Source organism: Mugil cephalus, chromosome 14 (assembly GCF_022458985.1).
Source record: "Mugil cephalus isolate CIBA_MC_2020 chromosome 14, CIBA_Mcephalus_1.1, whole genome shotgun sequence".
In the NCBI taxonomy this organism is placed as follows: domain Eukaryota; kingdom Metazoa; phylum Chordata; class Actinopteri; order Mugiliformes; family Mugilidae; genus Mugil; species Mugil cephalus.
The window spans coordinates 16,195,824-16,223,400 of NC_061783.1; the positions used below are offsets into that span (position 1 = coordinate 16,195,824).

Genomic DNA, 27,577 nt, shown 5'->3' on the forward strand with positions numbered 1-27,577 from the left:
AAGCATTTGTCTGGAGGTGTGATACAGTCAGACACAGCTTGACTGCCCCAGTGGGTAAACAGCTGTAATCATAGTTCAGCAGCAGACATTAACAGTCTGTCTCTGCGCTGCTGTTAGCGTGTTGAAGTACTTTGCATCACGTCCTGGATTCCTGTAATTCAGAACTTGTATTCAGTATTTTAGATGTTTCAGGATGAGTGGGTGGATTTGCGACAGCAGGACAAATCTCCATTTACAGTGGCTTACCTTTGTATAGTCTAATCTGTGGCAGCAAACAATCTTAATAACTAGTAAACTCTGATCAGGCATAACATTATGACCGAATATCTCATGTCTCCAAAACAGCATAAAAGCATACAGTAAATGCATCTTATACAACACTGTCACGGCTGAACTGATGAATATTAGTAGTATACACCAATCAGGCATAACATTATGACCACCTTTCTAATATTGTGTGGGTCTCTTGTGCCTCCAAAATAGTTGTGCTTCATCAGAGAATGGACATAGGTTTTATGAGGGTTTCGTATCTGGAGGACATTTGGGTCCTATGGGTTGAGGGGAGGGGGCTGTGTGGATCATCCCACAGATACGTTTGGGATCTAGTGAATTTGGAGGCCAGGTAAACACCGTGTCATGTTCTTCATGTTTTATCAGTTGTTCCTAAACTTTTTTTTTGTGTGTGTCTTTGTCAAACTGCTGGGGATGACTGCTGCCATCGAGGAGTGTCATTGCTATGGGGTGGGGGTGCCTGGTCTGGTGTAAGTGGGGGCTACATGCCTAAGTACGTCCACATGAATGCCAGGTCCAAAAGTTTCACAGCAGAACACTGAATTGTCACAAGATGGTCAATGTTAGTCACTTCTCCTGTCAGTGGTTTTAATGTTGTGGCTGATCTGTGAACTTCACCAATATAGTTCATTTATAATTCATTGCGTATGGTTGACAGTGACAGTGACACATCAACCAAAGCGTTGTCTATTTGCCAGTGTTGGGCTGTCAGTGAGCATCTGTGACCCTGTTTTTTGCAGTGTGTCATGCACTGTTGTCACCAGCCAGACCGTAGTTTGCAGCTTTTCAGCAGATTCAGCATGTTGAATCTGTGGTGGAGCGAGTCGCTGAAAGATCCCTCTTGACTTGCTGTTCAACTAAGTGAATCTGCGTGCAAAAAGAAGTGCTGAAAGTACAAACAAACAAAACGGCGAACTCAAGAGGGCACACGCAGGCGGGTCTATTCATTTTTTATCTCCACCTCATCTGAACGTTCAAATACCCGATTACGTTTCTGACAACGGCATCATCTAGAATTAATGAAATATAGAACAACTCATCCGTACAACAGTTGGAAGCTATTTCTATTGTCCACACCTCCCAGCTAATGGTACCTCTTTCGGTTTCCTCCTTTGAATCATGAATACAGAATACTGCCACCTGCTGGTATAAAGAGTTATTTTCTTACTTTTTCCTCAGCCAAAAAATTATCACGGGTGAATTAAATAACATAACCATCTTGTGATAATACAATATTCTGCTGGGAAACCTCTGCAGCCGGCATTGACGTCAATGTTACTTAGACATATTCCACCCACCCACACTCCTTGATGGCAGCAGTCATCCCAAGCAGGATGCAGCCTGACACAGACACAAAAAACGGTTTACGAACAACAACCGAAAACATGAAAAACAGCACACGGTGTTGAGCTGGCCTCCAAATTCACTAGATCCCAAACTGATTAAATATCTGTGGGATGATCCACAGAAGCCCCTCCCCTCAACCCTTAAGATTCAAAAGCCCTCCGACTAACGACATCCTGTTCTCTGACGAGTCACAACTGTCTTAGAGGCACAAGGGAGACCTACACAACATTAGGAAGGTGGTCTTAATGTTATGCCTGATTGGTGTCAGCTTGCTTTAAGCTTTGTGGTGTGTAAGATTAAACGTCTTCAGTAGTAGAAAGTTAGAAATGTAGCTAGGTCTGTTTCTGACCTGTAGAAGACCTCACCAAGCCTGATCTACAGTCGGTGCAAATATAATTAGGCAACGGTGTCAAACGGATCCCTGCACCAGCCCTACACCATTAAGCTTTCAGTTCTACCTGAAGTACCCCTGTGTACTAGAAAAGCTCAGTAGGTAAAAAGAATCTGCAAACAGTGGTTGTCTGTCATCCCGGCGTATGAATTACCCAAAGCAGGAGCCCTCAGTGCAGGCTAACAATAATCTCTGTGAGCCTGATCGCGCCCCCGTGTCTTTCCATTTGCTTTCCCATAGCATGTCAAGATGCAAAGTTAGGGCTCTACATCCGCTTCACAGCAGCAGCCGGCTCAAAGTTCATCAGAGAATAAACATGTGTCAAGCCAAGGAAAATATTTGGGGAGATGGATAACAGACACAGAATGTTGTGAGGTTTACTTAAAGCTCCAAGTGTGAAAGGGTCATATTATTGTTCTTCAAAGCTTCTCAGAGGTCAAAGAAGCATTCAGTAAATATCTCCGCTTCGGTCCTCTTTCTTTTCTTTTTTTTTCTTTTTTCTGTCTCTTTGTGCCTCCTCAGCACCTCCACGTTACACTGCCGTCTTTCCAGAGACTCTATTTTGTATGAAAACAGGTTGGAATACATAAACAGCGCATTGTGCTACATTATACCGTGAAATAACAGTGCAGGAGAAGAGGTACATTGTGAATCCACTTTGTCTCTTGAGACCAGAGCGGAGCCTCTGTACAGGTTGGGTCATGACAGTTTGTGTTGGGGCCTCAGTAGAGGGTCCACAGTCACAATGAGGTCAGTGCAGAAATCTTAATAGTATAAGCCACATTCCAAACTGAGCACAATGGACCCCAAGTACAGTATTGTAATGCTTCTATAAGTGGCTGTCAGGCATCCCGGGTTTAATGTCACCCCCTGACCCTGTTGCCTTGGTTACCGCCCACTCCCCGTCCCTCCGGACTCTCATCTTATACCGCAGAAGTGTTTTCTTAGAGCGTTATTAGAGCGAGCGGAGAGGAAAAAAAAAGAGGAAGAAAGAGAGCAAAGCAGCGACAGAGTGTATGGCGCTGGCCTCGCCAGCCCTCCTTGCCCCCGTGCAAGTGATCGTGGAGGCCCCAGGGATAACTTCTCACTCATTTATTTCTTCCCTGCTTCGACCGAGAGCAGCCTGAAACCTGTCAGACTTCCCACGTGCCAAAAATCCACACATGCCCTGCCACCGCGTTGCCTTGGTTACGCTTGAACTCGGTCCTTGAGCACTTGAGGAAGATGGAGGGTGAGTGAGCAGGCGTGCCATTTGTGACTGTACTAGGTGGAGCCGGCGGTGACCCGCGGAGCCTGACGTACCTCGGTATGCTACGTTTTGCCAGAAGTGACAGTCAAAGCCTGCGTGTCTGGCAGCGGGAAGCAGCAAGAAGACTTGTGTGAGGGGATGGGGATTGGCAAAGTAGATCGACTGGTACAGAGGAGGCCATTTCACGCTACACAGCTTCCAGGAAGTCAGTCATCAGAGATGCCAAAGGAAAGCTGCATCTCTTTCATAGCTGGCCAAACGGACCAAGCAAGCGTAGTGAGCCCTCTACAAAACAATATCCCTTAACTAACGCCATCTGGGGTGACTTTCATTGTCCCTGAGCTTCTTGTCCTCAAATCATTCGTTTCAGAAATTCTCTGGCACTTGCACACGTAGCTGTTTGTTGTCATATTTTAGAGACCTCATTTAAATTTTTTTTTTTTTTTTTTAGTGAGACGGTGCCAGTGGTCATCTGTTATTCAGTGTGGGCTTTGTGTAAAATAGGAATACAGAGATGAAATGAGGAAAACGGGCCCCTTTGGCAGCCCTCCAGTCTTCTTGAAAATAAGCGCACGGCCAAGACAAAGCGCAGTTTTGTCCGCCAGGACACCGGGACATTTTGATTCGGATCCGTGTTGTGGGAAATCACCGCTCCGGCCTTGTATTTGTGCAGGAATACCTGCGGGGCACACTACGTTCAGGATGATCAGATAATCACAGTACAGTGTTTTATTTTTTTTAAAGCTTAGGGAATTAAGGAATGTCACCGGCGCATGATTTGACTAGTCGTAGCACTATATTATGTAGCAGTATTTTTATCCTAATATATTGCGCTTTGGGATAAAGATTACACCTTAAAATGTGATAATCTGTTGCTTTAGTGTATGATCTTCAATTTCAGTACTAGAAAATAAATCTGATCTCTGCAATAGGCCGATGTTTGCCTCCTCAGCACATGCTCATTTTTTACTGTATTCTGTTATAGATTTCATGGTGGAAATGTTTCCTGGACAGCAAAGGATTGTTCAGTATAACCATGCTATTCCTTAGAGGGCACATTTCATCACTGTTAAAGGGTTCACATTGTGTTCACGGAGGAATTACCTGAGTGAAAGAGGAAGCAGCACCTTTCTCCTCCGTAGATTAGGAATCGTGAAAAAGGTTAGAGTACACTTCCATTTCCGAGGACCATCAAAACCATGTGAGGTTTAACTTACTCTAGTCTAAATCTGCACTTTAATAGCAACAAATTGTGCGCATTCATTGACTGATACAAAAAAACCACAAGAAGAACAACCTTTTGTGTGCGCCGAATTGAGCAGAAGTTGACCTTACCTTCTACCGCAGCACATTATGTAAAGAGAAGCAGAAGAGTGAGAGGTCTGTGATTCACAAAGGTCCATCCCCTGACCCCCCTAACCATGCACATGTCACCGGGAAGAGAGAGGAGAGGGGAGGAAATCACTTAACTGGAGAAAAATGGACTCGGGAGAGGTGCTACGCTCTGGTTCATCTCCGCGTATTAATGGAGCCACAACGTCCTCTCGCTTTTTCACCGCTGAAGTTGAGGCATTATTCTGCCTTGACTTGCATTTTCATTAATAAATGGAGGTGATAACGTCGTGACTTTCTGGAGTGGTTACATTTTTCTTTTCAGACGAATTTATTCCATCAAACAAAATAATGCGCATTTTTTTGTGGCATGCAATATGATGTAAGGTTAACATACTGGAAGAAATATTGCTGTGTCAACGACCATCCATGTATATAATATACGTTTAAGGACACATTAATAGAGACTGAATGGTTGATCCTCAGCCTTTGATTTGTTTTGAAAAGAATCTCACTACAAAATCTATTATTATTATTATTTTTTTTTTAAACATGAACTAGCAGATCAAATAGGAGAATGAATTTAATTGTGATAATCCAATATTGATTTTTTTGAGTATGCACTGTCTATGTTACATCTGCTGTGATGTGTGCACAGTGGGGGCACGTTTTAAATGATGCAGTTCAGTGCACGTGTCATGTATGAAATGCCAACTTCATGTAAATGAATGCCCAGAAAGAAACACTATTATTATTATCACCAGCAAAGAAATTAATTAGCTGCCTTGAATTAATTTAATTGACAGTCAATCAGTCCAGATATTGAGGTGTGTCTAATGCTGCCTCCAAACAGGGTTTTGTATATTCTGTTCACAACCTCCTCTAGTAGCTTCCTTCTTATGTTATTCACACACGGGCACGCGGAAGTGGTGTAAGTCTGAACATACGAGCCGAGAGGTGAATGTCGAGTTGGTATATTGTTGTTTGAACTGATCGGCCACAACATTATGACCACTGACATAATGTCACTATTTGATTTGTTGTTTCATAATATGTCTGAGTAACACTTCCTCATATTTTCCACTTGCTTTTACATTTCCTGCATTAAGTTGCCTTGTCGTTAGCCCCTATAGTTTCTAGACACCAGCAGTTACCCAGTAGTGGCGTTTTCATGGCGCATGACTGATTGCTCGAAAACCAAGGATTTGGCGTGCACGACTTCCAGTGTCATACATTGAGCTCTAGTTCCATTTAAAAACAGCAACGGCCACATGAAAAGGCGCACCAGCCAGCGCACATTTCTGGTTTTCAAGTATGTAAAACACTCCCTCTTAAAGGAGGAACAATAACTCTGACCACATCCTTCTTATGAAACGGGAAATATGGGGAGATTGCCGCCCTCTGACAGGCCTCCGAAGGTCTTTGACGTGAGCCTCAGTCTGGGGATCAATCATGTGTTCCAGTCAAGGAATGTCGAGATCATCGCCCTCAGCCTCATGTTAAAACGCAGCCCTCGTTTACATCAATTACTTTTGTTGCATGTAACGTATGTGGATGAAACATATTTACAATTTAGCACTCACTCGAGATAATACATACATGCATTAGTTGTAAATGGCTCCTCTTTGGGTGAATTATGCTCTTTTATAAGGCTAGTGGAGACTGGTGCATGACTTGGGGCAGTACTTAAACCCTATGAACTGATGAATACTCGCGTTAAACTAACGTCTCTGGCCATGGAGCTCAATGTCTCTTAGCAGCGGTGGTATAAAAGTGTCCGTATGTCTCTATGCCGGTCAATAACTTACATCGGTAAGATACAGCACTAAATGCTGATTTGTTGCTGCTACAATATATGCTTCCCACACACAGTTCCCAGATTCTGACCCTATGACTAAACCTTTCATTTAAGCCCTGGGAGGAAAAACAACAGCTCAGCACGTTTAGCGTGTGTTCGTTAAAAGTGTAAAAAAAAAAAAAAATACAAACGTGCGTGTTTTCTTCCAGCAGAAGTTTCCATTTTTGACATGCTTTAAAACCCAGTGATTCACAATCTGTGCTTCACTTATTTGTCCGTTTTTTTCCCCCCACAACATACTATTTTATTACGCCAGTGGGCCTCCTTTTTCCCCCCACTATGGACTATGTGCTGTACTGTATAAATGCATTTATCCCACTTCGGGGGGAAATGGACTCCTCCTGTTTCATATTATCATAAACCCTAAACCTGTCATTATACATTGTATGTATTAGCCTGAACTTTGGCTCACGTTTTCCCCCTTCGGTTCTTTAGCGATGAAGAACACGGGACTGGCAAGCTTTCTAAGCACAGCTGTGGTTCTATATTACAGCCATCGGTCTCTCCCACTAACCCCTGTGTGGGATGGCCTCCGACCTCAGTGGAAATTCGACTGGGGCTAAAGGGGACTGTTAATGCCCTGCGCTGTGCTTCAATTCACACACGCAAAGAAAAAAATCGTGACAGAAGGTCTTAAGATTGCGACATAGTTTACATGTTTTCAATAAAGGAATGAGATACGAATCAGAAAGATCAGAATAGCTAATATAATCTAATAAAACCCATTTAGTACTTGGGAGGATTGATTATTTGTATTTTTTTATTCTAGTATCTCTGTTTAATATACAAAGCCTAGTGATTGTAGTTGAAGTTACAAATATGGAGGATTTTTATTAGTGATGAATTGTTTTGTCTAGAGTGGAGCAAGAAAGTTTGCCTCAAACCAGCTGTCCAAAACCCAGAAGGTTTTTTTTTCCTAATTCATAAGAATGCAAACTAGAGAAAAACTCTTGAGAAATTGTTTGCAGGTGTTTGCATTAAATATTTTCATCGTGTTTGTTTCTCACAGTAACATTTGAAAATGCACTTGTGTTATCTGAAAAAGGTTGCCTTATACGCCCATATGTGCATAAACAAACCGCTTTCAGCTTGCAAGCGCACCTCAAAGCAGCGTAACCGGCTGTTAGAAGTTGCTCTAAGGAGTTTTTGTTGAATTTGAGAATGTGACGGCGACTTTCAGGCACACGCCAACAACAAAGAATCACAAATCACAAAATTCACGGCTCTCTCGTTGTACTTGAGTCGGAGAATGTTTCGTTTTTTTGTTAGTTTTGTAAGTGCTCATGTATTATTCTGTCTCTGTTTTTTTATTTCATTTTATATTTTGTTTCTTTTAAAACATCCCTGGCAGAGGATGCTGAAAAAGCCAACATATTCCTTGCAAATCGATGTATTTGTTACAGGAATGTACCACTGCAAACCTAGCTTCAGTAATATTAATAATTTACCATTGGAAGCGTAACTTTTAATGCATTTTCTTGATGCCCTGTCAAATACCAGTTTTTAAGCTTTGGGAAAAATTTTAAACCATCGAATTTAAAAGGTACACGATTTTCTTTGAAAGCAATTCCTTTCTGTGACTGACAGAAACATTTATTTACTTGATTCGTCAAAACTTGTTGCTAAGAAACTTATTGTACGGTTAAAAAAAAAAAAAAGGAATTGCTGACCGGAGTCTGCAAGTACGAGAGCATTTGCCCTAGGTCCTGTTAAAATGCCACGCACCGGCATGTGTGCCCTGTGTGCCCTGTATTTTCGTCCGTGCTCCAGTGGCCGTGACAGGCAAGGTAACCCTTCTCAGAGCAGCATAAGCCAGACTGTCAGCACATTCGAGCCCGAGCCTTGTGGACCCTGTTGATATCCGCGGCATAATGGCGCACTGGAAAGCCCTTTGCCAGCTTGTAATGCAAGCATCTTATCAAACCAATCAGCGCGTTTCCAGCGAGAACACATCTCGACCGTGACAGAAGGGGGGGGGGGTTTCACAACATCTGGTGCTCGGAGGGGGAAACGGAGGGGAGAAAGGGAGGGAGAAAGCGAGTTAGCGTGAAAAGAAAGTGTGAGAACGATCTTGATGGTCTGGCATGGAGATTCTGGATCAACACCGCGTCCTGCTTTCGCTTTCGATGCAGGTCAGCGAGCGGGCAGTCGGTTGTCGGTGCTTGCGGAGGGAGCTTGCAGTTATGATAGTGGTGCTGTTGACGGCAACATTTATCACCGCTTTCCCTCACAGCTCCTCTCTTTTTTTTTTTTCTGTCTCTCTAGCCCACACTAACCTCTTTCCCTTCCGTTTCCACCCCAACCTTCTGGTCCCTCTTTCCATTTCCCTTCTTTCCAGCCCAGTGCGGCAGTGAGAGGTTACCACAGCAGCAAGACGGCAGCCGTGAGTCCCGGCCTCGGCTCGAATAGGACCACTGGTAGCAGTGGTGGCCAAGGTACCTGGAGTGGCCCCTCCTTCACCCGTACAAATGTGCAGCATTACATATCCCATCACCAACAGCACCCACATCACCACCCTCAGTCCACGCACACAAGCTACGCCTACTGCCCGGCCCATGCAGCTGTAAGTACAGCAGTCAGCTTTGTCTCTTCTGTTTGTTGAGCTCATTTCTTAGAATAGATCTCTGCTATCTGACACTCTCTGGTGTCCATTAGTTGCAGTCAGGAAAGCACAGAGCCTGCTCTGTTCTGTTTCTCCATCTCCTCGTACAACTTTTGCTCTTCAATCTTCCCTGTCACTTACTCACTTACCTACCTCTTTCCTCTCACACTTCTTCCTTTGACCTTCTCCTTCCTCTCTCTCCTTCTCTAAACTTGTTTTTTTTATTATTATTATTATTTTTTTTACTTTTTATTTCTGCTTTCATCTGCATCATCACTGCGTTGAGAGACTAATTGAGGCACAGACACCTTTGGATGGCTTCCCTCGTCATTATCTCTGGAATTAATTGCTGCTCTGCAATCCGTCTGATTTGACTATATTGTTGCTATCTGGTTTTCTAATTTAACGTCCGGGGTGTGACTGGAACTAAGTCATGAGCCAAATTGAGGAATTTTATTATCGTCCTGCTGCTGTCACAGTCACAGAGGTGGAAACAAAGATTTGGCAGGTTTTTTATTTCTCTGCATTTCTTCCTGTAATAAATGTATTTACAAGGCCGCACACTGGATCTTTCTCTCATTCTCCCTTATTTTCCATTACAACATCCTCACATTCTCTCATCTTACATATGCGCCACTTAAATTCCCAGCTGCCTGTTTGCCTACATGTTGAGACTCCCCCGAAGCGCCTGCATGCACCGAGTGTAGAAATTGGATTGGATTTAGATATGATAATCATCACTGTAGGTTGGTTGCACAGAACATTCCTTTTATGCTGCTCCTGTGATACTACGGGACGCGTTCATTCATTTTCTGCAGAGAGCAGCAAAGAAATTCTTTTTGAGTTGTATGTGCTCGGGCTGCAGTCCCGGAGGGTTGCGTGGCGATCGATTCGGTGATGTGCTCTCGTCCTGCCACATTCTCATTGGTCAGACAATTGACAATGATGCTCTCGCAAGGGGGAAAAGCCCTTCAGGATTAATCTGTTATTATAGGAGCAGGAAGAACAAGGTGTATGTGAAAACACAACTTTGAACCTACCCAGAGGCTACAAGGTCTAAGGTAATTCACATTTACTCAATAGTTAAAACTGACACTATCAAATAAGTTATGTGTTTCCATGTCATTAGAACAGATGAGCTAAGCGTAGAGTGTGAATTTTTCAAATGGCAGCTCAACAACTAACACGGCCACCTCAAAGCAATGCAGTTCTAGATTGATCAGCCACAACATTAAAACCACTGGTGGGTGTAATGAATAACATTAGCCATCCTGTGACAATCCAATGTTGTGCTGAAACCTTTGGACCTGGCATTTGTGTGGATGTTACTTAGACATGTACCACCCACCTAGACCAGACCAGACACCTCCACCCGATAGCAATAACACTCCTCACTCCTGCCGGGATGCAGCAAGAATCTGTGCGATGCACTGGAGCAAGCCTGATCCACAGAGGCCCCTCCCCTCACCCCCCACTAAAACCACAGGAGATGTTTTGCCTGATATCAAATATCTATATGTATAGCAAATATTCCAACTCTGTCTTTTCGCTATTAAATGATTAGGTTTGGAATATTTCATATACCTATACATATACTATAATGTCTAATAGCACCACGAGGCAAACAATGGACAAATACACTGATTGAAGAGGAGCTATGATGCTTTACTCTTTAGACCAGGCCCTAGTGTGTGCACCATTTTGCCGCGTCATTCCAGTCATAATCACTGTTTTCCCTCGTCTCACACGCCTATCGCCATCGCTAACAAACGCCGCCATTATCGCTGTCATTGCTCGTGCAGCCACCTTGGGCGAAGAGGAACCCTGTTGTTTTTAAACCATGTGTGCGCAAACAGGAAGCAAAAACAGAACATTCCACATGACAGACATAAATGCTGCGGCTGTGGCTACAGCTGTGGTGGCGCCCTGTCACATGTGTAGCAAGTTTTTCGCGAACATTACGGTCCTTTCTGTTCCCACTGCCACACACTGCCCCTGAGGGAGCACGATCACCATCATCAGCAGCAGCAGCAGCATCCCCAGACAAGACCCAGGACTGTCTCAATTCTTTTCATGCTAACTATCCTTTTGTTTGCTTGGACTACAGTAACATGAAGACACTTTTCTGACTAAGCATGATTACTGAATTTCTGTCTGGAGGAAGAAAGTGTGAAACCGAGTTGATGTTTGTGTAAAATAAAATACTGCCAACCACCTGTAGGGTCAGACTGTGTCCTACTGTAGTGAGGAAGTTATTATCGAGTACTCTCCACTCACATCTGTGCGTATATGTTCTGCATCTATTTGAGTTGGCTCACCGAAATGAGTCCGGGTTTTGCAAAAAAAAAAAAAAAAAAAAAAGCAAGTAATCGTGAAGTGCGTTATTCCAAGTCAGATTAGACAGATGTTTAAAGTTCCTGACAGAAACAAAGCAATGCTGACTTTTTTCCTTTCCGTATTTATGTAGTAGAAGAAGGTAGTGTGTTAATCCATTTGCAATGTCTTTGTATTGCTGGGTTCAGACTTTGTTATTGTAGAGATATCCTGGAAAGTTCTGAAACAGGCAACACATTCATGGAAACAATGAAGAATTTCACATCAGACGCACCCCGTCTTGTTTTTGTATTTCTACTATTCATCTTGCATGTGTCTGTTTTTTTTTTTTTTGTGAGTCATCTTGGTGAGCCACACTTCTCACAGTGACCACCTAACAGGCCTCAGTGACACATCACCATGAAGCAACAAAAGTCTTGCCCTCATCTTGACCCTCTACCCTCAAACCTTTGCAGACGGCGCTGGCTTTGACTGGCCCGGTTTCATGGGACAGCGGGGATGGCTGCTTTCTTTTGAGGAGTTTTCATTTTGTCCCTGTGGAAAGCAATTTCTCCCCCACTACCATGCCTTTCCTTCAGTGCTGTTACAAGTCGACAGTTTGGCCTCGAGGAGGATTTTCAGTGCCTAGAGATGGCTAATCCAGACGCTAAAAGCAAACAGAGGCATGGTTCCAGCTTTTGAGCCTGCATTTTTACGGCTCCCCGTATGTAACACGTTCTGCACTGTGTAAAGAACCAAAATCCCACAATTCACAAACAGTCTGAAGCAGACCCCTTCTCTTTTTACAATCTCTCTCTAGCAAACACCCTCCCCCTTCACTTCGACATTTATATTGCCTCCCTAAATGCTATTGTAATTTCAGGCATATTAGATGCAAAGAATGCCTAACAGAAAGGGAAGAAAAACAGAACTGATAGCTCAGCATGTGTGTGTCCTCTCGGCTGAAAGAGGTGAGTAAATAAAGGGAAAAAGAAAAGCAAGTGCGGATCCAGCGGAGATCAAGAAACTTTGCCTCCAGTGGGTTTGTAATTACAATGGAAGCGGATACATTTCCACTTTTAATATGGCGGGATGAAGATCCCTCGGGGGAAGATGGTATGACAAAACAGCGGTGGAGAAAGTCGCGTAGAAGTCAGGAGATGTGACTAGAAAAAGAAAGTCAGAGAGATAGAAAGTGTTATTTCCTGTGAATATGCAGGTCTAACTACAAAATACTTTTGTATATATTCGCCTTGCCAGATACATTTTTTGTGGAAACATAATTCCTGCCTGGATTATGTTCACCGGCAGTGTTATTTTTATTTTTCCAGTCTAGAAATATAACATCCTTACACTACATTGAAGTCATAGGGAGGTCACTGAGGTTGTTCATAATATAAGACAATAGAAACCTGAGTACTGGAAACCTTGGTTTTGATTATACATTGAAAAAAAAAGTAGAAAACACATGCCGTCTACCTTTTAGCCGTTCCAAGAGAATATTGCTTTAGATGACAGTGTAGATAAGTCTGTCCATTTGATTTGGTCCAGGCTTAAATGGATTTCCATACAAATACTTGAGGATACCTGGATTTATTGGCCATTTCCACCATTAAGTTGACAGGAATTATGGCTCTTGGCGTTTAGTGAAATATCTTGACAACCTTTTGATAAATTCCCATTAACTCAGGAATTACAATCATACTGGACTTCCTTGGCTTTTCTTTTAGCCGCACAAAAGGGCCTGCATTCGACTCGGCTTTGCACTTTAATTTGTTATGATACATGAAAAACAAATGACTAAAAACATAACTTATGTCACACTGTGAACAGAGCATAGTGGCATTAGCACCATTAAGTACCATTGAACCAGATGCAGTCTTGCAGAATGTCTTTGTTATTGTATGTTTTTCATAGTCATTGATTTTAAAGACATTTGCTATAATTTAAATTTGACATTCCCTACCAATAAATCCCCAAACCCAAAGAGACAGACACGACAGAGAGAGAGAGAGAGAGCTACCAGGAAAAGAAAGGCAAATAGGGCAGGATAGAGGACGATAAGTAAGGGAAAGATACCATGTCTCACATCAAACCTCTCTTCTCCCTGTATACTGTAACCTAACAGCTAAAGAGGTTAGGTAACAGCCACGGTGAGTGGAACAGCCTCCGGCTACCTTAGTGAAATAAAACCTGACAAGCTAATGATTGCACGTGGTGTTATTGGATTCCTTACTTAAAGCCATGTGTGCTGCAAAGACTCCTATAGCCTCACACAATAGATTTTCTGGTCTATGGAGAATTGGTCACAAGCAATGGAAAAAGAAAAGGAAACATTTTGTTTAGATTCTTGCCACTAGTTGCACTTACAAAGCCCATTTAAGAGTAAAGGTAATAATGGCGGACATACATTGTCTGGTATAGTGTAGATATTGTATATTGTAAACGGGTGTTGTTCTTGGGATAATGAGCTGAATGAGCTGATAATGTGCATGCACAAGGACACCAAACCCCATAGCAATTTTAGTTGCTGTACTACTTGATTGTTTTGTCTACTGTAAATCCTGTTTATTTAGTAATGGTTCGTTAAGGGGGTTAGTAACAACAACAAAGAGATTTTCCTTTGCCAAGGGGTTTAAAATTTCACTAGTGAAGAAGACCTGTGTCACCTTTTGAAAAACTAATTTCCTCCATCCTCCAGTGATGGTGTCCCCAATCAATTTTTAACATGCTTTGAAAGCAAATTATTGGTGCACGTTAATGTGTGTGTGAACTGAACACCTAACCCTTATTTTGACTGCAATCGCTGCCGAGGTAATCAGACATGGCTTTGTGCGAGTATCCATTTCCCACAGGAGCTCAGACAAATTAAACCTGATGATGGTGCCGATGGAACGCCAGCAGTTTGGATTCAGTGTTGAATTTTGGATTGCTTGAAAAGGGAAGGGAAATAATGCTCTCTGCCAAATTCAACATCTTGAGAGAGGCATACTCGAGCTACAAGCTACCTAACCATGCGATAGTGGGACATCTGTTCTCAGTCACTATCTTCTCTTATATAAACACATTTTCTCACTTAATCAAGAGCCGTATTGTTTGTGATGGTATGTTTCCTCATTGTGTCGTCATCACCTTGTCCTCGCATTTGGTAAACCTTATTAGCTGCATTGGACTGTTTAGCTCACAACTGGGAGGAATGGCATTACCATCATCTACTAAATCTAATTAGATACACAGTATTAGTAGTAACACTAATGTAGTATTAGTATTAGACTGAGTTCTTGCAGATAAAATGTGCATATGCTGGAAACAATAATCTGAAGCCCCTTTCTCGAGGGTGGGTGCGTCACATGCAGAAAGACTGTGGATGAATTTTCAACTCAAGGACCAGCCCGCATTGCGTCTATGTTCTGCTGCAAAGATCATTTCTCTTCATAACATACAGATGGAGACGCACACACACACCTACACATGTGCTGCAGAGGACAAAAGTGGCTTTGCCCTCTTGGATAACAAATACACTGCTGGGGAATTGCTATAAGAACCGTTGGAGCACATTTCCATACGTTATCCTCCTCTGTTCTTAGATAGCATGATGCCTTTTCCGCTAATGAAAACGTTCGGGTTGGTTGTCACTCTTTTTATGTGTGAACATGGACGTCCCTGTGAAGCCTTCAATTTAATCTGGAGGTGTCGCCCCAGTAAACTTTGATTGTTGCCTCATTAGACTTGCCGAGCACACTCTGGCCAATCATTTAGTCAATGCAAACCTGCTGGTATCCCAGCACATCTCCAGGTTTACAATGTCTGAAAAGTCTGAGGAGAGATAGAAAGAGAAATTGCAAGATTTGGGGAGAATAGGTGATGATCAGAGAGACAGGGAGAGGGATAGAAAAACTGCTGCCTTTCTGTGTCCTTTAACAGGCGATTACTGTAAGTCTAGGATTTACCCATAATAATTGGTTTATTTGTCTGTTCAAGAGTATGTTAGCAAAGATGTCAGTGAAAAATTAGGTTTCTTAATTGTTTGGATCTACGGATATTTACCAGGTGGAGGTGAGACATAACTCCATCGCTCCACTTCACCTTGTCATCTGTCTGTCTTAGCGAGGCCTGAGCTCTGGCACATCTCTTGGTGTTGTGATTAGCTTAATTAGGCGTAACTCACAAACACCCATTTATACAGGATGACAGATGATACTGTCATTGAGCTCAATGAACGGCCTGATTGCTGGCAGTTGGTGATGGCCTTCACAAGTCGACTGCACTGGCATCAGTTATCTGCGGATCCCCCAGGAAAGCACAGCGGTCAGATCATTGACAGTGAAGAAGAACTGTGGGAAATAGCAAGTGGAGGGCGGGGCACGGATGTTAAGGACAAAATCGATTCGGATCTACTGTCATGAAATGCCAATTTATGACGTGTCCCTCAATGAAATGCTCCGTCCAAGAGAGGAATACTTAACAATTTCCTATAAGCGGAGGCAGCAGATGCCGCTGTGTTCTGTGGATGTGTGGCATAGCTGAGGGAGGCTTTGTGATGAAGTACATTAGCTTACATTTTAGAGTCTGAGTCTCTTTCATCAGCCCTTGAATGAAGAGCATTGCTCATTCCCCAAATACTGCAATCATTCATCTTTGCCATGAGCTAGAATGGGCTTTGTCTCAGTAATTAATTTAGCTCTCGGGACAGCAGTTGGAATGAGTCGTGTCTTCAAGGCCTAATTAAAAGAAGATTGTCAAACATATTCTAGGTCACGGAGCTCAGAAACTCCAACTATTTAGTGGGGATTTTTCTGCCACTTCGTCCTTGGTTGACCATTTTGCTGGCTGACAGAGTGTGGCTTACAGAATGAAAAACAAATGGCTCTATTTGCTTTGTTGATTTCTTCAGGCACCGCTTGAAAATTGAGACACTAGATGTTTTGTTTATTATTGGCTGCTTGAGTCAATAACTCAATCCACTTATGGCTTTGTGCCCCGCATGTCTGTGTCTCTGTCTGAGGTTGGTTTATTTGAAAACGCGGAGAAATTTCAGGATTTTACTTTTCATGGAAAATGGCTGCACAATTAACTCCCCGCTCAGCTGAACGTAACTGCACATGAATAGGTTTAGGATCACTTTCTCCACAATAACATTCAAACTGCAGTTGGAAACACAGATATTGGCACCGCATTTGTCATAACATATCAAGCTGGAGTAGTCGTTTTATTGAACCAGTCAGAGCGACAGTCTGACAGGCAGGAAGTGTCTATCTTATCTGTCCTCATAATGAGAATCATTGACTTTAGTCACAGGCACAGAACGGCTCTAACAGTACACACACACACACACACGCACGCACGCAGGTTCTGAACAATTAAGTGCGAGCTGTCGGGCTTAGTGCCTGGGTCCATTGTAAGCGCTCTAAACCTGTTAGACTGTGACAGACCATTAAAAGGCTGCCAAGGCTCCCTTAATTTGCTTCAACAGTGCACACTAAGGCAGAGTGACTGAGTGTCATGAGTGTGTCTCTCTGTATGAATGTGCATTTACTTCTGACGACACTTCCTAGCTCAACCCTTCTGTGACCACTGCAGCGTTTGCCGCGCACACACACCCACAGTTTGACGGCATCGGTACCTCTGCGTCAGTTTTGCATAACGACCTGTTTCTGTTTATTTAGGAAAATGCATCCAGCCCTCAAACTGCTGTCAACACCAGTGTTTTATGGGTTTCTGCAAATAGTTACTAGCAAAATATAAACAACAGTACTTATCTCCACACTGGAGGCATTTCTACTATAAACTGAACCAAGTGTCTCCAGTTTAGACGTTAAGATATGATAGGCATCATTGCAAAAGTCCAGCCTTTCTCATTTGTGATGCTCATACACAAAAAAACATTTTAATCAGCTTTTTTGGGGCTGCATGTGTCCTGGTTGACAGAACCAGTGAAAACTTGTAAAAACACTCAGGGATGTGTAAATTACACACTGTACAAATTTCACACCTTCTTTGCATTTTCACATGTTGAAATCTACAGCGTAAACCCTGAAGATTGCACTTTTCTAACTGGTGTGCTTTGCAGCTTAAATAAATCCCTAGTTTCCCCCGAATCTTAAACTGCAGAAGGGTAAATGAATTTCCCTTGAAATGCTACTGCAGCTGACTGGATTCTCAATAACATAGTCATGATGACAAAGCACATTGTTTACCAGTGTGCCAATCCACTTCATGGGGAAACCGTGTGTATTTGACACTTCTGAATGAATGTTTTTTTGGGTGGATGTTTCACCTAGAAGGCATTTCCTGTCGTGACCAGAGCTTGGCTTTCCCCACCATTAGGAATTAAAGGCCCGGGCCACAGGATCCTGTGCGCCAGACCACAGGAATATCCAGAATCTGACAGTGATTCCAAGCCTCCGTATGTTTCATTTCCTATTTCACAAGAGCGGGCGGTCCATGCGAATTCCTTGCTGCGGTATGCCACCAGTCTTCATTTAGCAGCGGTTCATGGTTGATATTAGATGTTGGACACAATGGGAGATGTTAGGGGGTGGATTAGGAAGGGTGCTGGCAGATCTTACAGGGATTTAAACGGGTGTCTTCTCTTGTTCAGATCATGCAGACTGTCATATTTACATGTCATTGCCGGCTTAGTGCTTTTTCTCGGTAGTGTTTAATGGCAAATTCGCAGCGTCTCATCTGTAAAATCACTCTTCAGCAAATCAGTTTGCACCTGCTACTTTCTGTTCAGGTGATTAGTCAACGACAGAGCAGGGCAAGGAAACATAAATCACACAACCTGAGCTGTAGATGTGACCTTAATTTACAATGTGACCATGCTTTTTTTTTTTTTTTTTTTTTTGCGTTTGTGTACACACACGCTCTCGCGCATTGACATCCATACACAGATGGGTTTTCATATATGGCTGCCTGGGGCCGTAGTATTGGCTTTAAAAACACCCATAACATCTGTAAAGCATTATGGCTGATTATACTGGTCCTTCAGCGCAATCATGCAATATGGGCATGAGCAATGCCTGAACATGAACCGTATGGGAAAGGAGGAGATGATGAGGCCTCTATGATTCTGATGAAATGAGCTGTGAGGCCCAGGGCTGGAACACAGACTAAAGCATTAATTTGACACAATCATTTTTAAAAATATTTTCATAGAAGCAAGGATCGTGCTGTTTTTTAGGGTACTTGATTTAATGTAAAACAACTGGTGAGACAAATTTCATTGAAAATACGGAACCGCAAAGAACAACCTGAATGCAACAATAGTGAGAATACATACAGTGTCACGTTTATTTCCAATTAAAATAATTACACGAACAAGTTGAACAGCCTTCTCAAATTTGGCCAATTCATGAAACGGGTGGCGTCCAGAAGGAAAGAAACATTTCTCACAAAACAGCACGCATCTACACAATTAGACTTTGCCAAAGAACATGAAAAGGAACCTGATGAATGCTGGCAACGCAGTTGTTAGTCAGATGAAACCACAATAGTTTTGTTTGGATCAGATTGGGTCCAGCATGTTTGGCATGCACCTGGACGGGAGTGCACAGCGCCAAGACTGAAACATGGAGATGGGAGTTTTGACCAAACTGTGACCTGCTGAACTGTATATGATTATTAATCTTTCATTTAAACCATTATGGGGTTCTAAGCTAATGTTCACAGATCCGTTGCCTTCAGTATTCTTCTGTATATTCCAAAAATACCTGTCATAAAAAAGACTTGTACCCAATTAATTTCCCAAATTTGGCCATGTCTCAAACCCACGTGGGTGGAAGGCATCTTGTAGGTCTTCCTCAAACTTCGTCCTCTACCTCTAAGTTCTGGAGGTTCGAGATTTCTATGCAGTATTCAAGGTGTTCGTAGGACAAAACTCCCAACCACTCATACATTTAATATGAAAACCAGTCTATATCCATAGTTTTGGTACTGTAACAACACTCTCACTGGTGTCTGATCTGTACAAAGGTTGTCCTTTGTTGTCTGTCTACAGTTAGAACCGAGAAAGATGGCCTCTTTCCCTGTTTGACAGAAACTTCAATTATAGCATGCTCTGTTCCGTCTCCTGTCTCCTGACTGCATCATTCTCGGTTCTTCTCTCAGTACCAGTTCCCGTCTAGTGCATTACAGATATTCCTGAAAGAACCTTCATTGTGTTCAAGGCTCGCTGTGTCTTTCTATGGAAGCTGGTGATATGAAGGCAAAATCTGAGGTCCAACGTCTGTGGTTACGACAAATTGACCTGGCTTAATTAATATCTTGTCACTCCTCTGATGCGATGATGAATTGCCTTCTAGTGCTCTATGTGCTGAAAATGTGCAGCTGAAGTGATACCCAGTCCCACCTCGTTGACTTCGCCTTTCCTCACGTGTCCACCAGGTGCCCGTATTTGTTTTTTCAGTACACCTGTGTCCTGTGTGTTAAATAACTTACTGCATGCTGTATACATTCTCACTAGCCTCATGTATTAGCTGTCCCTGACCTTTCGTGCTGCCGACATTGGCTTGAACTTAAATTCTATCCAGCAGTCAGTAGTATTTGGAATTACGCCTTTTCTTTCTTGCTTTACCATGTCTAAATATGACATAACAAATGTAATAGCCTCTGATTTTACTTTGATATTCAGCAGTTGGAATAACAGAAAATCACACTGGTGAATCACCATTTTTCCGTTTGTTTAAAAAGTCTTGCCGATCATAAATCCTTCTTTTATTCAACAACACGACCAGGTATCCAAAACAATAGTTCGTTTTATGTTGTGTACTAATCATTATAGCACCACGGTTAGTTATACAACAGCCATAAACCTTTATCCGCGTCTCTGAATCTCCGATATTTCTTGTCTAAGGGCATAAATTTAAAGCACGGGAAGAAAATAGAATATTAACGGATAGAATAGCTGAATCCATGATTTAGCTGTTGTGCCAGGCTTCGCCGCTGAGCTCAGCTGCCGGGGTGTTTTTGATTTATTTAACAGCAGTGTTGTTTTTGAAAGTTCCAGCGTGTGTTGTTTTGGCTGTGGAGTCACAGCACTTAAACAAGTCCTGTTGTAGGAAATAGCTTGATGGTTCACTTCTACGTGGTCTCCATCAAGCCACTTACACCGACAGACACAGGCTAGTATGTTATTGCATGTTCTGTTACTATTAAATACATACAAAACTAATAAGACGATCACCGTGTTGTGAGCATCACCTGGTTGTTCAAGTGTCACTTCGTTCCTATAGCTGCTGCTTTAATTATCTGCTTTAAGTATCCCGTTGTTTTCATCAGTGAATTATTATTGACGTGTGAAATATATAACATGTGTATTACACATTCCCTCTCTCTCTCTCTCTCTCTCTCTCTCTCTCTCTCTCTCTCTCTCTATATATATATATATATATATATATATATATATATATATATGTATATCCTCTACCAGGTGCTTTGGAAGGTGAAAGGTTTGTTGGAGCTGTTTTGGTCCATTTAGTTGGTGCACTTTAATGACTATAGTACTAGTAATTATAGAGGCGCCGCCAAGGAGGCATTCTCCAAGTGCATTGCCCTGAAAGACGCACTGATATCTAAATGTTACCCAGTGGAGTTTCGCCATAAAGTGAATGTTCTTAATCATCCACTACGTTCCTTCTAGTGCCTCGGTGCCATCTGCCAGTTTCACGCTGGTTTGAAATAATGTACTGTATGTCTGAAATACATTTAGTGTCGCGCTGTGATGAATGTCGAAAATGTCAAGTATGCTTAAACAGAGTGCACTGCTCTTCCCGAAACTGCAATTTTATCTTTTAAAGGCATGTCGGTTTTGTTTAGATTATATAACCCTGCTGCAGCTATTAATAGTGCAGCAGTCTTTAAGAATTAATTTGTTTCACCGTATGCATGAAGTTAAATAGACAAATGCATCAAGTTACTGAAGAGTTAATTTCATCTCTGACAATTCAGAGAATAACTGGTTTAATAAAAGACAAATAAAACAAAAGGACATTCTCGTGTGCAGCAACAGGTTCCTCCTGGTACCCATTGACTTTTTTTAGGGTCAGTAAAACATGATTTATTAATAACTGATTATGTTACTTGAATCTGCAATAATGTATTTTTATCCGGAGGGGAATTGTAAATGAAGGGAAGTATTATAAACCTTTAAGTTGACTTGTAGGGAAACCCATGCCTATTTAAAGTCCAGCTTAAGTAGAGTGATCGAAGTCTTTACGTTTTTATTCCCGCTTCAATTAACAAAATTCACATGACAGTAAAGTTATGAGTTTGAAAATCTAAACAATGAGCTGAGAGGCACTGACGCGTTTGCAGATAACTTTTTGCAAATTTAACGCCTTCACCCCCGCAAGACTTTTCACACACAAGTAATCACGCGGTGTTAGGAAAATAGAACCTGTTGCAATAATTGAGCGAGTCAATGGTAATGTAGCACACATCCCGACAGCACAATCTACGGCCTCAACCTTCTCACCGATAAAAATGTCATTTGTATATAGTACTAGTAATCTGCAGCTTCTGTACGCGTCTACGTGTTTCCTCTTGTGACAAAACAAATGCATAAGCAACGCGTCTTGTCTGTTCATTCAGTGTTATTTAGTCCTGAAGCTTGTCTCTTCAACTCTCCCCCTCTGTTTTCTTTGTCTCCTGGGCTTCATACTTTGCATGCACAGGATGAGACACCAGGGGAGGTTAAGAGAGGAGCTGGAATGGAGTTCTGCTCCATTTACCACCCTGAAATATTCCTCTTAGAACGACACACTCTGTTTTCTCTCTCTCCTCACTTTCTGCGTGCTTTCTTACTCCGCCGGTGCCCTCCCTCTCACTTCTCATCTCTGTGACATGTGGTCATTTCACATCATTCCAGGATGGCTTAGCAGTGCTTTAAAAATTTGCTGCTGTCCTCCCATCCCATCCTGCTCAATTGCAGGCTGCGTTGAGCTTCATAGGCCAATACAGATATTTTCCCCAGCAGCTATAACTCTTTTCCCAATCTCCCTTCTGTTTCTGCTCTGGGCAGAACCTTTTATCTATTGATTCGCAATTTTAATCTTCCACTGTGCTGCCTGCGTTGCCGCACATACTCTCATAAAGCTACAAGTACGCATGTGTCTTCTTCCTTCACGGTTTACACGATTAATTGAAGAATATTTGAGTAAAATTGTCAGGTATGCATAACTCAAAGAAAGAGACTTTGCCCTTCATTCTATTTTGTGTATTAACACAATGAATAAAACAAAATGCACAATACAATTCATGCTACAGAGTGAGTGCTGTGACACAGCTCTGATAGGCCTCTTTCTAGATTTGTGCGTTGTGAGTTCTGAATAATTTTAGCATTTATTTGTTTTTCTTCTGTGGGGTTTGCTGCCTCGTTCGTTCTCCAGACAGTGTGGACTTCATCACACCCACACGGAAAATCTCTTTTGTTCAAACTCACACACTCTCTGCCAGGGTAGCACTTAAATCCTTATTATGATTTTCTTGGCATTGCGTCTTCTGTATCTTGCGCAGACGTGGCTGTGCGTCCGTACGGCGGGACCGTTCGTTTTTGCAGAAGCACATCGAGGCACTCAGCTGCTGTTTATATATCTTACATTAGGCCACACAGGAAGTCTAATTGCAGAGCTGCACTCAAGCGTCTCCACCTTAGCTGTCACTAAAACTTTGACCCTTCTCTTATCTGAGTTTTTTGAGAGATATTTCGGTTTACTTATTATTTTCACATCGAGAAAGAACAGTCATAGTTGACTCTCATGCCAGCGCACATTGAGCTGCCACAGCTGTAGACCACCTGACTTTAAATATACTTTCACACCAAAGCACATTCGGTTGCACCCACACACACTTGCACATTCAATTGCATGTAAAATCCACCCTAACTGAAGGCCTCTTTTCCCAGTACGAAATAATTTGCAGCCGCTCTGATCTCTCCTCAGAATCACGGTCGCAGGAAATGAGTCAGTTGGAATGACTTGTATATACATTACACACTTGGAATAGAGATCTAGTAAGTGACTGCAATTAACTCTTTTAGGTCTATTGCCTGTCCCCGGTTGGGTGTAGTGAGCAGTGCTGTGCGTCATTTTTACTCATGCATGTCTGGTTTCATATTTCCTCCCCATTAGGCCGGCATGGCTCTCCTCTGTGTTGTGATAGAGGCTAATGACTCACTGGAAATCTGCCTGGTGTTTATCAAATGTCCTGGTGCAGAACTGGTGGTCTACAGTCAGTCTGCCCCCCCCTTTTTTCAATTTATCATGAGATTTTAGATAATATATATATTACTGAAAGTACACATATATATATAAATAATAATAAAGAGAAGGACACACCCTGCAATGGTATCTTGACTCTGCTCTTTGCTCTGTGGAAAATTATACTCTCAGAGGGGCAATGTGTTGAATTACCCCAGACTGTCATCCGCTGATCTACTAATAAGAGTGTACACACAATGTTAAGAGATGTCTGCACAGAGTTTAGACATGTCAGAGACTGTACACTTGTTTTATTTCCATAATTCAGGTCAGCATCTTCAATTACGCAGATTCAGTAAGAATGTCTCTATGAATGCTAGTTTACAAATAAACAAATAGACCTATGTATTTCACTTGTGCTTCTTACCGGAGACAGACACTGTGGTTTAAATTCAACTACTTTTTTTTTTTTTTTTTTTTTTTTTTTTTCCCCAAAATTACGTAATTACTTATTGTGATTGTACACCAATTGGGCAAAACGTTACGGCCACTGGCAGGAGAACTAATAAAACATTCTGCTGGGAAAGTTTTTGTTGGCATTTGTGTGGAGGTTACTTAGACATTTACCACCCACCTCGACCAGACCAGGAATCCCCACCACAGAGCAATGACACTTACTGATGTCAGCACCCATCCCAGCAGGATGCAGCCTGACGCACACACACGTATTCTTGCATGGCCATCTTTGTGAGGACACTCATTGTTCATAATGCATTCCCTAGCCCCTTACCATGACCCTAACCATCTCAACTAAATGCCTAACCCTAACCATAACCTAATTGTAACCTTTACCCTAAAACTAACCTTCAAAACAGCCAAAAAGTGAGGACCGGCCAAAATGTCCTCAATCTGTTGGTATAAAACTTAAACTGGTTCTCAGAGAGATAGCTGTACAAGAACACACACACACACAAACACACACACACACAAACCCTAAAAAAGGTTTAGGAACAACTCAAAAAACATGAAAAATAGATCCTAGTGAATTAATGGGATACACTGGTAGAAGCCTGATCCACAGAGGCCCCTCTCCTCAACCTGTAGGACCCAAAGGCCCCCACTATCAACATCCAGTTGCCAGACACCACAGGACAGCTCAGAAGATCCATGTCCATTCTCTGATGGGTCACAACTGTTTTGGAAGCACAAGGGAGACCTACACAAAATTAGGAAGGTGGTCAAAATGTTTTGCCTGATTGGTGCGTGAAGATCGGCCGTGATGTCAGGTGATTTCAGATCATGTAAATCACGCAGTCAAATTCGTGGCTGCACCGTGAATGACGAGACTAAAAGAAACGGATTCTGATACTCTCTCAAAACAAAGGCATCTGGACTTGTTTGACTTCTCTCGAAGGCATTTCACCGCTCATCTAATTGGCCTCCTCAGTTCTAAATGACTGATGGTTTGGGTTTTTAATCAGGACGATCTGTGCCCAGCTGAAACGCACGAGTCTGAATTCCACCTGAATTAGATGATGTAATTCACATTAACCTAGGTAGTAAATTCTTTGCATTGCAAATGGTTCCCTAACAACCCGTTAACATCTGTTACATAATAGATTAACCACCAGACATGTAGTATTAAAGACACCTGGATGAGTAGTTTAATGACTTCAAGAAAACTCAATAAGATCAGTTGCCTTTGTTGTAGCTTTGTTTTCGAGATATACCAGGAAGACAATAACTGAGAGTTTTCACAGACAAATTAAATTTTTTATTTCAGATTTTTTTTCTTTCCAGTTTTAAAGAAAGTGGAAAACTCTACAGCTTCCTTGTTGACCACAGACAAATCAATTCATCACCTATACTAAGTGGTCTTCAGTGGTATGTGGAAGAATATTGATTTTCAAGCAGCATCTGTTTATTGAGCTATCATCTATAATTCAGTGTTGTTTCCTCAGATTATCTCCAACCATTGACTACAGCCAGGATTTGTGCCGTAATCCATGGTAACCCAAGTACAGTCTGATGTAGATTTATGTGTCTGTTTTACATCAGCATGTGCACGTCAGCCACTTCAACGTTAAATCGTGCTACGTCAGTTAGTTTTCACGAAAAAGATGAAGGATGATCCCCTGCTCCTTGGGTATCTCCCAGCGGAGCGGCTTCCTAAAACAAAGGGGATTTTTCCGAGAACACCCGATCCCGCTTCTTTCCCAACTCCCTCCTCGCCCCTCTCCCTCTCTCTCGTCCAGCCCTCCTCACCCCTGTCCCACCAACCCTCCCACTGGCGCAGCGCCAGAGTTCTTTTGCATTCCATGCATCTGGTCATTTCTGGGAAACACCCACCCCGGGACTGTCCAGCAAACCACAGGAAACAAAGCCTCTTGGTTTCTGCAGCAGCTTGAAGAAGGCCAGTAGCGGCTCTGAGGAAGGGGGTCGGGCAGTAGGGTGAGGCCATTGTGGACTTTCTAGGAATTCTTTGTGTAGACCATTGTGTAGTTCTTTACTGTTTTTATGTTAAGAGGGATGCATATATTTTCTTTTATTATTTTTGTATAGCAGCATATCCCCTATTCTATCTGCCTTTTAATTGGAGACTTCGGTATAACTGCAGCCATTTAACAGTCGTGCTTCTCTTTCTTTGTTAATAGAATTAACATGGCATGCAATAAACAAAACAGAAACAAAAAAAAATCCCCTTAAACTCTTTCTCGAACTTCTCTTGTCCTGTTCAGAGGTCACGCTGTGATCATGCTGAGGGTTTCTATTAATGGACACCTCTGGTTCTTTAAGGGGCGATTGTCACCACTTCACACCTTCGGAGACATGCTACACGCTCCGCTGTCTTCCTCTTTTTCTCTTTTAAATTGTTGTGAATGACTCACCCATGCTCTCAATTTAGAAGGCGAATCGACGGGCATCAGAGGAAGACCTCAGAACAGAAGAGCAGCAGATGGCTTCTGCTTTGTTTTATGAAAATGTTAGAGCAGGCCGCGCTGTGCAAGTACTATCAAATAATTCTCTGTGTAAGCCAGCGGAAAAGCACAATTTTACATTCAACACGAGAAATTAGCTTTCAGATCTGGTGACTGGTGCACAGAGCAGGTTTAAACAAATCAAAATGTTAATGGGTCATCTCTTTGTTGGAAAAAATAATAATAAGATGTGGTTGTACTTTCCCACAACCCTGCGGAAATGATGCTCAATGAGAATGTGGTGCAGCAGTATTTATAACTTAATAAAAGTCTTACTCTCCTTCCTTGTGAAAGCATATCTGGCCGCGTATCAGCTCCCTGTGACGTCAGCCTCGCTGATTCACACCAGAGCACTTCCATCACCGGGAAGAACACACACCGAGCCTTCAAGGTCTGCTTCCACGGAACCAAACGCAGCGCTGACGTTTATTTACATGCAGCGTGTGGTGCTGCTCTCCGGCCACTCGATGCCAAATTGCCTGCGTAAAATAGCCTTTTTCCAGCTCGCGGGAAGAGGCTGAAAGTTCATGTCGGCCGGCTCTCAGGGTAGTTTCTGGTGTTGTCTGTGGAGCCGCGGGTCAAGTTCCTTAGTTTCAGGAGTCAAGTCTCAATTCCCAGCTCTTAATTCTTAATGGCTTGACCGATGAATATTAATGGTTTAGCTGACCACTGTCCGTGTAATGGTACTCTCCCGTGTTTCCATTCTGTGTCGACTCATTTGAATGCATTTTAGAAAAAGCATGTCGCATAAATAGCAGCAAACTGTAGCTAGCAATTATATTTATTACAGATTTTTTTGTTTCTAAAAATATTTTTTTCCACATTTGCCACTACCAAACATAATGAGCAGACCATTTTGGCTCTTGTTGCATTTGATACATTTTGCAAAACCCAAAATAATGTTCAGTTATATGTCCCAAGGAAAAATATGAAACGGGAAAGCAGCGAGTTCCACTGTTATTTTTACGTGAGCAATTACATAAATTATGAATCATTATCAAAATAGTTTTTGTTGA

At 42.3% G+C, this 27,577-nt stretch overlaps 1 protein-coding gene across 1 annotated transcript in view; it reads left to right on the forward strand.

The window, feature by feature from the left end:
* Positions 1-27,577, forward strand: part of rbms3 (RNA binding motif, single stranded interacting protein) — a 253,458-nt gene that overhangs the window by 46,498 nt on the left and 179,383 nt on the right. The window contains exon 3 of the mRNA XM_047604581.1: positions 8,807-9,031. Coding sequence (XP_047460537.1) covers positions 8,807-9,031 — 225 coding nt within the window. The remainder of the gene's footprint in view (positions 1-8,806; positions 9,032-27,577) is intronic.